The 12,560-nt window shown below is 40.8% G+C and overlaps 1 protein-coding gene across 2 annotated transcripts in view; it reads left to right on the top strand.

The window, feature by feature from the left end:
• Positions 1-8,492, top strand: part of LOC142056292 (melanopsin-like) — a 42,071-nt gene extending 33,579 nt beyond the window's left edge. The window contains exons 9-12 of one of the 2 annotated variants that reach the window (XR_012660286.1): positions 1,138-1,224; positions 2,886-3,035; positions 3,511-3,597; positions 7,284-8,492. Coding sequence is in view for 1 of the 2 variants with exons in the window: in XM_075090833.1 (XP_074946934.1) it covers positions 1,138-1,224; positions 2,886-3,035; positions 7,284-7,532 (486 nt within the window). In the remaining variant the exon portion in view is untranslated. The remainder of the gene's footprint in view (positions 1-1,137; positions 1,225-2,885; positions 3,036-3,510; positions 3,598-7,283) is intronic. The other variant, XM_075090833.1, reaches the window with a different exon arrangement.
• The last annotated feature ends 4,068 nt before the right edge of the window (positions 8,493-12,560 follow it).

Raw genomic sequence — 12,560 nt, 5'->3', positions numbered from 1 at the left:
ATTTTGTATTGAATTTTCTGCCTGAGAATGAAAGCTGTTCCTTTCAGGTAACAGCATCAGAGAGATTTCTGAACTCTTTCATGGCAAACAGACAGTAAAAAAAACACACCTGAGCAAAAAATGCACTGTTTACTGGGAAACCAAGCAGTCCCAGCCAATGTGTCCAGGGTGCTGACAAGAAATTCAGGTCTTCTGCCTGTGAAATCAAAAAAACAGAACAAAATAACCCCACTTTAAGTGCCAGAGGGGAAGGCTCACTGCCTGAGCCCTACTGAGGCAAAATCTATCCCATTACAAAAGACAGGTTACTTTGCAGCCCATGCTGCTGCCTCTCTTGCACATTAACCATACAGCTGCATCAGGTAGACTTCCAGTTAAAATGGCTAATTGCAGGTTGCTGGGTAGTCTCAGCCGTACAGCTTGTGAAGTTGTGAACTGTCTGGGGACAACGATCCTCTTCTACTTTGTGACTGTATATCACGTATCCCAGCAGCAGTTCGAGCTATCAATACACAGCCTACAGGTTACTGTATTACAGACAAGTAATAATGATGATAACTAAAGATCATGAAATCACTTAAATGGGGCACGTTTTGTCATTCAAAATTAGCAAGTGTTTAAGCACCAGGCAGTGGACAAGCTACTTCTCAGGAGAGATCTGATCTAGAATTTAAAAGATTTTTCTATAGTGTTTCATAAAATATGTCTACCATAAAATTTGTTTTAAATTAAAACAATAAATAGAAGAGTGAAAGGCCTCTCTTAGCCTGGGCAAAGCCATTTTTAGCATACTGTTTTTCAGATTTGAGTCCAAGTGAGTTTGAAGTGTGTGATGGGACTCTTGTGGAGTGTGACACTACTGTACCACACCACACAGCATGAGGATCCCCAAATTTGCTTGCCTAGGTTTGCATAGTCTTCAGGGCATGGGCACCACATTCATGTTTATCTGGTCGCTGCTATATTAGGGCAAGAGACCTTAATGAGATACAAAAGAAAGTGTGACTCACTTTGTATGGGCTATGAAATATAGTGTTTGTCTTGACTCTTGAAGATATTAATAAATGCATAGTTATTTCTGTTGCAATGTAAATGAAAATGAGATAATCTGTCCTGCTGATTTAATTCCATTCACAGACCACTGATTACACAATGATGCATGAAAGTACCAACTGTGCTGATTTCTTGAACAGTAAAATACCCAGATTATCCTTGCAATATGAGGTTAGTATATGCAACATGCCAATATCTTATCATGACCAAAAGAGTATACTTTGTTTGGTATTGCTTAACAGCTTGAGCAAACAGAGCACCCACACATATCTGTATCCCCCTTGAAATCATGGGGACTACTTGTCTGCTTAACTTGCGCTTCATTCACTGGTTGTAGTGAGATGGAAATCCACTGACATAGTTTAAAAGAGGGATGTTCCTCATTTACTTAATTCCACCCTTTTTTGCTCCTTTCATCTTTCAATTTTCCTTGACTTAAAGCTTATTCCCAAATTCTCTCCCCATTAATCCTTTGTTTGATGTCAAATTAGGTAATTTCTGCTGGATCACCCATCCTGATCCAAGAAGCTTTCTGTTCTTCACTGTTTGTCACTACTTGGTTTTGGTTCATTGGGGTTAGCAGGTTATTCCGTATGTTTGATTGGGATTGCTGTTTCAAGAGATGGCAAAATGTGGATAAGAGGCTTCAGCCTTTGGCACAACTTTGGCTTAGGAGTCTCAGATAAAACGCCTGCTGTTAGCTATGCACAGCACTGTGTTGTGCCGAGCTGATGCAGCCAAAGGTAATTGTTCTTGGGGCAACTGACAACTCAGTGCAGCTGTACAGATTTTAGCTGAAACAGCAGCTGTGGAAATAAAAGCTAATCTCAATGACTCTTACATGACAGCAGCACCAAGTGAAACTTTGGAATGCTTCAATAAAGTATTGATGGGCAGGAATGACACCAGCAACACTGTAAAAGACGCAGCTGTTGCCACCAATGCTTTCCTCTGTGTGTTGTATACATGTTAGTGTAGGGAGACAACATATTCATGAGTCACGTAAAGTTGTAGGAGGAGAAATAAACAGTTTGGCAATACGTGGATGTATGAGCAAGGTGATGCAGTGGAATTATGCACTAGCTTCTCACTTGTTTGGAGCCCTATCTATCTGTCTGTCTATCTATCCATATCTAAAAGTTTGTGTGGAAAATAGTGGAATGATCTCATCATTGATTCTCAATGAAAAAGCCACCACAAAGTTAGGGATGATGGATGGCCTCTGCCCAAGCCTGTAAATGGAACAGCATGGTTGCAATGTCATGATTGGGCTCCATTACTGGCATGCTCTTGGAAAATTAGTGCGGAGCCCACCCGTTGCCTCCCATCCACTGGTGATGGTTCAAAGAAGCAAGCTCATGGTGCCTGAGAAGCCCTGGGTGTTCTTGGTATCCAGCTGGGATGTATACAAATGTGGTTTTGGACCTGTGCATGTCCACCGGTTTGTACCAGCTGATGGTCACACAGAATGCCATAAGGCACTTCAAACAGATTTGTTGTATTTGCTCCCATCTTTAGATTTCAGGTGTTGCACAGCTATAAGCATTGCACAAGCAATGAGATTAAAAAGGGTGGAAAAACCTCCTGGTGAAAAGAGACTAAATAACTTTTCATTATTTCATTATTTCAAAGATTTTTTTTTGTTCAAATAGTCCACGGTAAGAGACAAGGTTGAAAATCAAGCCTCTCTCCAGGGGAGTTTTGAGTGTGAGACCTGTGTTAGAACAGCTTTAGTTTTTCTATAAGTGTGCATGGGTTCTGCTAGAGTTTGAGAACTTTTAGAATTTGAGAAAGACTGTAACTGGGTGAAATCCTTCCTCGTTTGTGATTAGACCTGGAGCGATGTAGAGCTTGACCCTGTAGAGCCAGTTCATAAGAAACGGCAGCCTCGCCGAAGTCATTCTTTCTCAACAAGTGTGAGACAGGAGAAGAGAGACCTGCTCCCGAAGACCTGCAGCTGTGATGCAGCAACTGCAGAAAAGGTAAGAAAAAAGTCTCTGCTGGGCACTCTTCATTTTACTATTAATCTCGCTACAGTATGTCACCTCTGGAAAAATAATTCAGCCTTGATAACGATCTCTTTCTTCTGTAGGCTTTACTTGTACTGATTCCAATGTCCTCTTCAGCCTTGCTGTTATTTCTCTTTTTGTGACTAACATGAATGTCAATAATGCCTTATTAACTTTTTTCCCTTATATGTTGCTTGTTTTTGGAAAGCCAGCATCAGCTCATAGCTCTAAAGCTGCGTTAAAGCACAGTCAGTAGTATCAAATGTAGGAAGTGGACTTTGCATGTTTATCTACCCCAGCTCTGGTTCTTCCCATCCCTACCCTCATGTCTACATTGTGGCAGCCTCCTTGTATTACAGAGTCAGGGCTGCAAAACAGAGTTTGGCATGATAGAAGCCACCCTTTTTCCTCTTTTCAGCATACATTGAAATGTTTTATTTTTGTTGAGGGGGAAGACGACAAAGAAACTCCCATTTCTCCCTAAGGGTGGGACAGTCTGGCAGCTGCCACCCTTCCCTCACTGAAAGAGGAGACGGTGAGTATTCAGCGCATCTTCTGCAGAAGCATCACACTCATTGCCCAAACAGCTGAGGTTTGGTGCCATGGGGTTGAGGAGCACCCCATTCCCTGAGGAACTGCTGAGGATGGGAGCTGTAGGTCACCCACAAGTCAGCTTCTGCCAGAACTGTATCACCAGATTCAAAACAAGTATTTGTATGGTAGCACCATTTCAAGCATGTATCAGCACTGCATTTTTAAGAAAAGAGGACTTACAATCCCCTGCCTGTGGCTGCACTGGGTAGCACCCACTTTTTGATGGAGGCACCCTTTCATGGGGTTATTTTAGTGTGTGTAACTAAACACTTGGGTAGCTACAGCACCTGCTTCTGTCCCCTGTACTCCCTTCCAGCTCTGAGGCTCATTGTCTAGAGACAGCATAGTTTAAAGCAGGAGTTATTCTTGCAATTTCCAGCAATCCGATGACCCGGTTCCTGCATGTGTCTGTCTTGTCTTCTTTCATGTGTCTCCTTAAGATGAAGTCGGGAGAAAAGTTGGTCTGTTCCTGAAACTGTTGTGCATAGGATTGATGGAAAAACAATGGCTTCAAATGTGGTGGCAGGCAACATGGCCTCAAATCTACTACCCACCTGCACTGCCCTCCATCAGTAGCCCAGTGTGTCCAAGGTTGTAGGCAAGTGGCAAAGACAAGAGATGTCTCCAGGTGCTGGAGAACTACTGGCTTTTGGTCTCACAAGGGAGTAAAAGGAAAATAGATCTGAGGTGGTTGCATAAAAGTGTTCAGTAGTACAATAAAATATTTCTGTATGCTGTAATTTAGTAACTGTGTAGCCCACAAAAAGGCTCAGACACTATACTCTGTCTTTGAAAGACATTTGTTGGATTATTTTGATAAATAGCTTTTAAGCAGAGTGCCTTCGTGCTGAGGCTTTCAGTGGTGTTCACAGAGATGAGTGGAGTTTATTTACATTGAATGTTTGAAGCCTCCTTTACTTCTCTCAATATTTTCAGCAATGATTTCTGTGCAATATGAAGCTCCTTTGTGTGTTAGATAAATGCATGAGTATTCATTCTATCAGAATAAATATTTATTTGTCAAGCTCAATGAGAGTGTTTCACTATAAGGCCACCCATTTATCCTTAAAAAAGCCCCACCAACCCTAAAGAAACCCCACTGCATTTTTAGATATTTATTTTAAGGTTTTAATAGCATTACTGGATTGTCTATTACTGAATTCCAGTTATGGCACTTCCAAAAATGTTCACTTATGGAAACACAAGTGTGAATTTGGTGAAGGGTCACAAACTTTTTGATTTAACAAAATACGAATTTTTTTTTTTTTAGGAAAAGAATCTTACTCTTCCTTCACTTTCTTTAAGAAGACCATCTCAAGAACATCTAAAAATTTATGTACTTCTCAATTCTTTTCACTGACCGAGGTCATGCCTCCTTAATGCACAGTTGCAGATGGGTTGTCAAAAAAGAAAATCTGTCCCTCAAGTGAAAGTAAAAAAGCCAATCAGTGTCCTGGGCTTGGGGCTTTCCAGAGCATAAAAATACACGGGACTGTTTTCTGTGCTCCCACAAAGACATGATCCAGCCCCGTGACTTATTGCAGTTAGTTAGGGTGGTAACGGACTTGATGTAGACTGACACCTGGAAACTTGGTGTGGCAGTGAAGAGGCCTTTTTGGAAGCACTAAAATGCAGCCATGTATTATGAGGATATGATAGGTTTGGATATTTGGTTTCAAAGGAGCGTTCCCACGTGTGCTCTGTGCATCCAGGCTTTGTGTCAAGGGAAATAACCGGTTCCGGTGTGAAAACTATTTAAAAAAAAAACGTGGAAGTTGTGTCCAGCCCGCTAAGCCATATCCAAAAGAAACCTGTCCTGCAATGAAAACAGCACTTGAAACAGGGAAGAGTAGTTTTAGGTTTGGGTTTTTTTCATTCTGTTGTTATTGTTGGTTTGGAAGAACAGACTTTTCTTCTCTGACAAGTTGTTTTAAACCACTTTTTTTTAGCACAGGGGTAGGTATAGCGGCTGGAGAAATTGTTATCGACAGGGATTGGTAAATGATTCCTACTTGTGGAATAGAATTACATTATGCTGCAGTATATATCAGTATCTAATTTTAAACACAGACAGACAGAGGGATGGGGGGGGAAAGGCGGGGGATAGGAGACCAAAAATTCTGGGGTTATAGTAAAAAAAAAAAAAAGAAATTGGTGTGAAAAAAAAAGTGTTTGGCTTTCTGTCTCTAAAACCAGACTAGACCTATGCTATGCAATAACATATTTTGCCAATCTACTTGCTAAGACTGAGGCGATGACCCCTAAATCTTAAAAAACAAACCAAAACCGAAACCAACCAAAAATACCCCAAAACCTCTTCCCTTTTGACTTAAGGAACTGTTTAGTTTGTCAGTATAAAGGCAGTATCTCAGGCCATGGACTAGGTGTACGCAAAGGGGGCCAAGATTACAGCCCCTGCTGGGGACTGTAATCATGCTAGAAACTGATCTAACATTTTAAGATGTTTCAGCACCAAACCCCTATAAATCCATGGGAACTACATGCCTGAATGCTTCAGGAAGACTAAAGTTGAATTAATGAGGTTTATGACTGGAACAGGAATATCTGCAATAGAGGAAAAATTTTACAAAACTATTGTGGGAAGCTCAAGCTATGGAGAGACTCAGTGTAGCTAATTAATACACTTTACAATCTTATTAAGAGAAATAAATATAACTCTGAAAGATGCTTTATAACAATTTGAGCAAAGCTTAGTCGTACTCTGAATTCCCTTAGGCTTCATGGGAATACACATAATAATGAAGTAGAAACTGCATTTTACTTTAAAGGTTGATTTTCCTCAGGAAGAAGGGAATTCAAACTTCTCTCTATATCTGGCACAGTGATTAAGTGATTAAAGGACCTTAACTGTCATTTTCTAAAGTAAGCCAAAATTGATTACTCATGCGTTCTGTTGTCAGTGTATTTAAATATTAACTAACACTTTCAAAACTTACTTAGTTTACTCTGATTTTGCACGCTATGCACAAAGAGTTATGGAAAGGTCACAGGGGAGTTGCCATCAGGGCCAAGTCAGAAATTAGAGTTCTCCCAAAATAGGCAGATGGGAAATGGTTAGCACAGCAGGATCACAGTCACTGTTTTTCCCTTCTTTATTGGTGGAAGTACTGTTCAACGTATGAATGCAATGCCACCAACTGCCCTGAGGCAGTACCAGGAGCTATTTGGGGACACCATGATAGAGATCGTCACAACAACGGTGAAAGTTTAGGCAAATAAAGAACACAGCGTGCTCGAATCTTATCTGAGAACTCTTCCTTGAGAGAAGTACAATTATCCAGTACCTTGAGATGTGTTAAAAATGGAGAATTTTTTTTTACACATAAAATAAGTCAGATATAGGAATGGGCTTTTCTTCTTCTTCTTTTTTTTTTTTCCTTTTTGGTCTCAGCTGATATTTGAACATGTCTTCTTTTGTTTCATTTAGCATCCTGCTTTCCAAGCTGTAGATGTCAACACATCATGATTCTCCCTCTTTCTAGTCAAAGATTCAGGTGTTTAGAAATTATGACTGGTGACTCAGCTACTGGTGGTAATGAATTTCAAATACTGGTTTCCATAGTCATCCACTGTATGACAACACTAAAGCTTATATCTCCGCTCTAGGTTTCACTCTCCTCCAGCTGTTTGGAGAAGGTGCTTGGGTGGTCAGTCGTACGCAGTCCCCCTGCAACACTCGTGTCCAGCTCTCTGAGAGCAGCTTCTCTGCCTGTTGGTTTGAATAGCAGCAGTGTCAGCAGAGGAAGAGACTCAAATACTTCACAGATGACAACTCAAGAAAGTCAAGTTAACGGAGTCCTGGGCTCTATCATTAGCATCATCATCATTCCTACCTCAGAGACCAACCTATTTTGAGAGGAAGAGGAAGAGACTGAATTATTCCACTTTCATGACAAAAAGGGCAATCTGCTGGACTTGGAAGGGCTTAGGTTGTCCACAGAGTTCCTTGAAGCTGTTGAGAAATTTCTATCATAAGTTTGTCAAAAGAAAACTTTCCAGTAATTATTTTCTTGGCATCTTCTCCACTTAATTAGACCAAATAACCGAAGCCTTGTAGGTTAGATCATCAGACTTTCTGTATGTTTATACAGTAGTCACTAGGCAGCCTTCAGATTTATCTTTGTCCAGACCAGCTCAGGCATGGAAACAGGCTTTCTTTCAGATTGTGCTGCAGGAAATGAGCAGTGGAAGATTTGGCAGCATGATCAAGTGGCATGGGTAGAGTCAGCTGCCTGTTTCATGGGGCTCTGAATTGTAACCACAGATGGAGGTGCCAGCAGAAGGAAGAATACTGAGCTAGAGCAGGGGCAGCTGCTGATTGTTTCTGCTACCTGTGCACGAAACAGCATTCATATTTTGGCAGCTGTCTTCTGGATGGTGATGGGAAGCGCCACAAGACCACAGCTTCTTGGAGCTTCAACCAGCCCCAGCCATAACGTGGAGGACTAGATGATCTGAACTATTTTTTAATCAAATTATTTTCAGCTTTTTGTTTTACTTTTTTAAATAGGCAGCTTGCTAAATGTAAATAAACAAACTAATGGTGTAACAGGAAAGTGACTGCTTGCTTTTAAAGTTTAGTGCTAGAAGCCTGGATTTTACCTCAGCATTAGCACAATCACCTGAATGTCAAAATGCAAGGTGCTATATGTTAAAACAGACACTACTACCTGTAGAAGCATTTAGAGCACCTTCAAGAGTTACAGTCTTGATTAAATACGTATGGATCCTAATGAGTCTCTGATTAAAAGGGTGAATGTTCACAGCTGGCTTGACAAGTCATTGATAAAAATAAAGCCTTGGCTGCTATATATCACTTGTCTCTTCAGAGATTTGTTTTCTCTCCTCCTCGGAAATGACTCAGTGGATGTCGTCTTCTACAGATCGTTTACCAGAGGCCTTCAGAGCAGGTAAAACATCATCTTGGGGAGAAAGCTCCACATTACTATGTCATTTGCTACAGGATCTGCAGTTGCACCATTATCTGTGGTTACTGATTTTGCTTGTTTTATCTGTGCTTCAAGTTATGGCCTAGGCTCACAAGATCCTCCTAACATTTTATTCCTAATGCATTCTTCCTTTTGTTACTCATTCTTCCTTTTTATAACATGTTGTCCCCATTTTCTCTTTCAGTCTCTGACTTTCAAATGTAGACAAGTTGAGCTAGACAGTTCTCCACATAATATCAGTATATCTTAGTAGAAAGCAGGCATTTCTCTGGATATAAAGCACAAATATTTGGTCCAGTGAGTCTAGTAGCATTCAGACATCCAACATGAGAGTGAGAGTTTATGTTCATAGTCTCTCTTTATTTCTTTGACTGTATCCTAGATTGTGCAGAGCCCACTGAGACCATTTCCAAATCTTGTATATGCACTGGCTGGTCCCGAGAGGTAACTCCTCTTTTCCTGTTCTCCTGATGCAAAAAAAACAGATGGAAAGCATAGAAGTATTTTTTTTAAATTATTTTTTATTACAAAAGACGATAACACAAATCTTGTTTGCAACTAGCTAGGCAGGAACACCGCTGAAAAACAAACTAAAACCCAAAGCAGCACAGGAGAGAGGGGAATGCCTCCAAATTCACAGACTTGAGGCTTTGCAGGGTGTCAGCACAGAAGACCTTTGAGAGGACTGAAACACTTCCTTTTGGTATAGGCTCTGCTTTTTTTAGGAAAAAAACCAACCCTCTGGTGAGTTACAGAGGTGACTGCTGAGACAGGCTGCCTATTGCAATGCTGACACTCTTACTGCTGATATTGAGGTACTCTGCTGTCTAGAGAACTTCATGAGAAACAAGACCAACATACCCCCTTACCTCATGGAGAAGGGAGGAAAAAGGTGGTGGAGCTACTTCATGTGTGTGGTTCTCTGTGCGCAGGCCCGGTGCGTGGTTCTGGGGTCCAGGTCTCAGCTGGGGCAGCACCACACTGCGGTACCTGCAGGTGGCTCGCCAGGCCGCTGAAGGCTCTGCCCACTGGGTGCCCAGTTTTCTACTGGGGCCAGGCATCGTGCCAAGTTTGTCTGCAATCAGCTTGGCATTTCCCAAGGCCATTCCTCCATTCAAGGACTGGTGCAGTGAGCAGGCAGCATGGCGCAGCTGCCAGGGACCAGGACGGGGACGTGCTCGCCTGCAGCTCCTCGGTGCCAGGCTTTCATCCAGTGCGTGGTTTTTGCCACAAAGAGTAATCAAATGTTAATTAAACACAACGTTCATGGAAAATGGGGGAGGCTTAATCCTAGGCTAAACATATTGTTTTGCCACCTCATTATTTTCATTGTTTTGCTGAATGTGTCCTCTCTGATTTGTTTTCTTTTTCCTATCAACTGTGCAGTCAATGACTTTACTTCTTCTTACATTTAATATCCTCAGCTGCTGTGTTTCCCTTCTTGAGCCAGATGTTGGGAAGGAAGTGTTCTTATAAGACTTCCAAGTCTTATACCTGACTTTTATTGTTGTAATTACTTTAAAAAACAGTAAGAAAACGCATTTGGTGTTCCAAGATATAAAAACATGCCCTGGAGCAGATTTTGCACTCAAATGTTGACAGACTTGTACTGATAAGACTGTAGGCAGGATATTGCCATAGTTTCCAATGGAATGAAGAAAGTAAGACCTGAAGTAACAGTCAACCAACTCCTCTGTATCCAGATAAAGCTTTGCATTCTACGTGTTAGCCTACAAGATGACTTTCCAGTGGTCTCTTGCATATGTGCTAGTACTAATAAGGCATCTCAGAAAACTAGTGGGGTTGAGGTAGGTGCAAAGAAGTGTTTCATTTTTATAATGCTAAAGTAATGTACTACTAGTACCATTGCTTCTGAAGCTAATGTTAAGATTACTGTTTACTTCAACTGATGTAGGCTAGAATGCCAAATGAGATTGCAGTAGAGAAAAACAAAGTAGTATGAAATATCAGATAGGTCTGTTACACTCACTGTGAGATTTTTGTAGAAACATCAGTCACAGTAAATGAATCGTAAATTGACTACCACAATGCAGAAAAATTTTGCAAACTTCTCTGCCGCATTAGAATAGATGGCACATAAAAATGTACAATATTAACTGTTGCTTCCCGTTTCACAAAGGAATGTATTGGTTCACTCAAATGGAATAAAAATTATCAGGAATTAAAATAAACTATCTATTGTTTGTTTTTCTTATTTAATCATTAATTTCAGGAGCCAGGAGGAGGAATGAAAAAGTTGAGTCAAAGCGTTTGAAACCTGTGCTCTGATCTAGTGAATAGTAAGACACATGTGTAACTTTATTTACATGAGCAGCTCCTTTCAAGTCATTTAGACTGCTCATGTGCAACCAAGCACTAGCCTACTTGAGGGCAGAGCATCTAAAATTAGGGTTCACTGACTTGGTAAAATCTGAAGTTCCTCAGCAGCTTTTGAAATATGATGACTTCCACTGGGATGTCAGGAAAGGAAGCAGGCAAACAATATTGAAAAAAATTCACCAAAGTCAATACATTAGAACTGTGACAGCAGTCTTTGATCTTTGTCCTAAATCTGAATGACGGTTAACTGGCAATTGTTTGTTTCTGCTAAATCTTTGTATAGCAATAGTTATAGGATATGTTCCAGTTTTCGTGAGTAACAGAAAGTTCAGGTCACAAGTGTAAACATTTTCTTTTACCATGCACAATGAATTTATTTTTCATAGTTAAATCAACAGTTAGATAAAGGTTTCAAATAAAAAGGAAAAAATTACTTACTTGAATCTTAATAAATCTTGCTGCCTTGGGTGGGTATGAAGCAGGACCTATATCGCTTTCTTCCAGAAAGCTCATCCAGTTCCCAGACATCCACCCATTCCTCTCCTTTCAGGAGACACCCGTAAGCAAGAACACCCTTCCACTCCATTGTCTGAAAAATGGTTGTGTTCCAAGGCAACATGTGATGCACAAAACTGGAAAATTCTGGAAGACAAATATCTTCTTTTTTAAATTTCCTTCTCCCCACCTTTTTTTACAGCTGCTCTTTACTGATTCCCTGTGTAGTTTATCCCTGCTATTTTTTGTCTTGTTCTTTCACAAATACATGAAAGCCATGCAGGGAGCTAGTGGGGAGTTGTGTATTATGCAGTGTTTTAAGTGTGGACTCCTTTCTCACATAGAAGTAAATAAAAAGTGACTCTGGTGCAGCAGTTCAGCAAGTACATGTACCAAGTCACTGCAGGATGAGTTGGGCGATGTGGAAGCAGTGAGATGTAGCTGTCCCTCCTGGGTCTTCTCAACACAAGCTGGTGATAATTTCTTGCTTTTCATCTCGTCCATAGCCTCAGCCTACACATCAGTGTTCTGGCTGAACACCTTGAATGGACAAGTATTTAAGTGGACAGTTTGGTGCTGGGATGCTTTTATTGAGCCTGACACATTTTCCTGTGTATGAACATACACTATGGCTTACTAAGATTTCAGATGTCTGTCCGTATATTTTACTTGCTTTATGACGTGTCTGGGTTGCACTCATGTCGGCACTCTAGTTGCACTTCTTAGTGCTACAGGTGGTAGCAGGACATGAAAAGCTAACTGCAAAATGTCAAAGTCAGGTGTAAATCCACCGTAACTAATTCTCCCCTGTGACAGCATGGGGTTATAACTGCATGTCAGCAAACCTGGTGCCAATACATTGTAGTAAAATTTCATGAGAGGAAATTTCTGGTAGTCTTATATGATACATTGAAATTTTTATTCGGAAACATTTTTACTCTTTATTTGTGGCTATCTATCATGCAGACATTTTTATTTAAGAAGTCAGATATGTTCTTCACCTTAAAGCAAAGGTTCAGTAGATCCTTGTCATTTTCAGGACCTTGTGCCGGACCGAACAAGCCAAAGACATAGGCAACAGCACGTGAGCAGATGGGCT

This window comes from Phalacrocorax aristotelis, chromosome 4 (assembly GCF_949628215.1).
Source record: "Phalacrocorax aristotelis chromosome 4, bGulAri2.1, whole genome shotgun sequence".
Taxonomy (NCBI): Eukaryota; Metazoa; Chordata; class Aves; order Suliformes; family Phalacrocoracidae; genus Phalacrocorax; species Phalacrocorax aristotelis.
The sequence above is the reverse complement of the archived record's forward strand: the minus strand, read 5'-3'. Positions and strand labels throughout refer to the sequence as shown.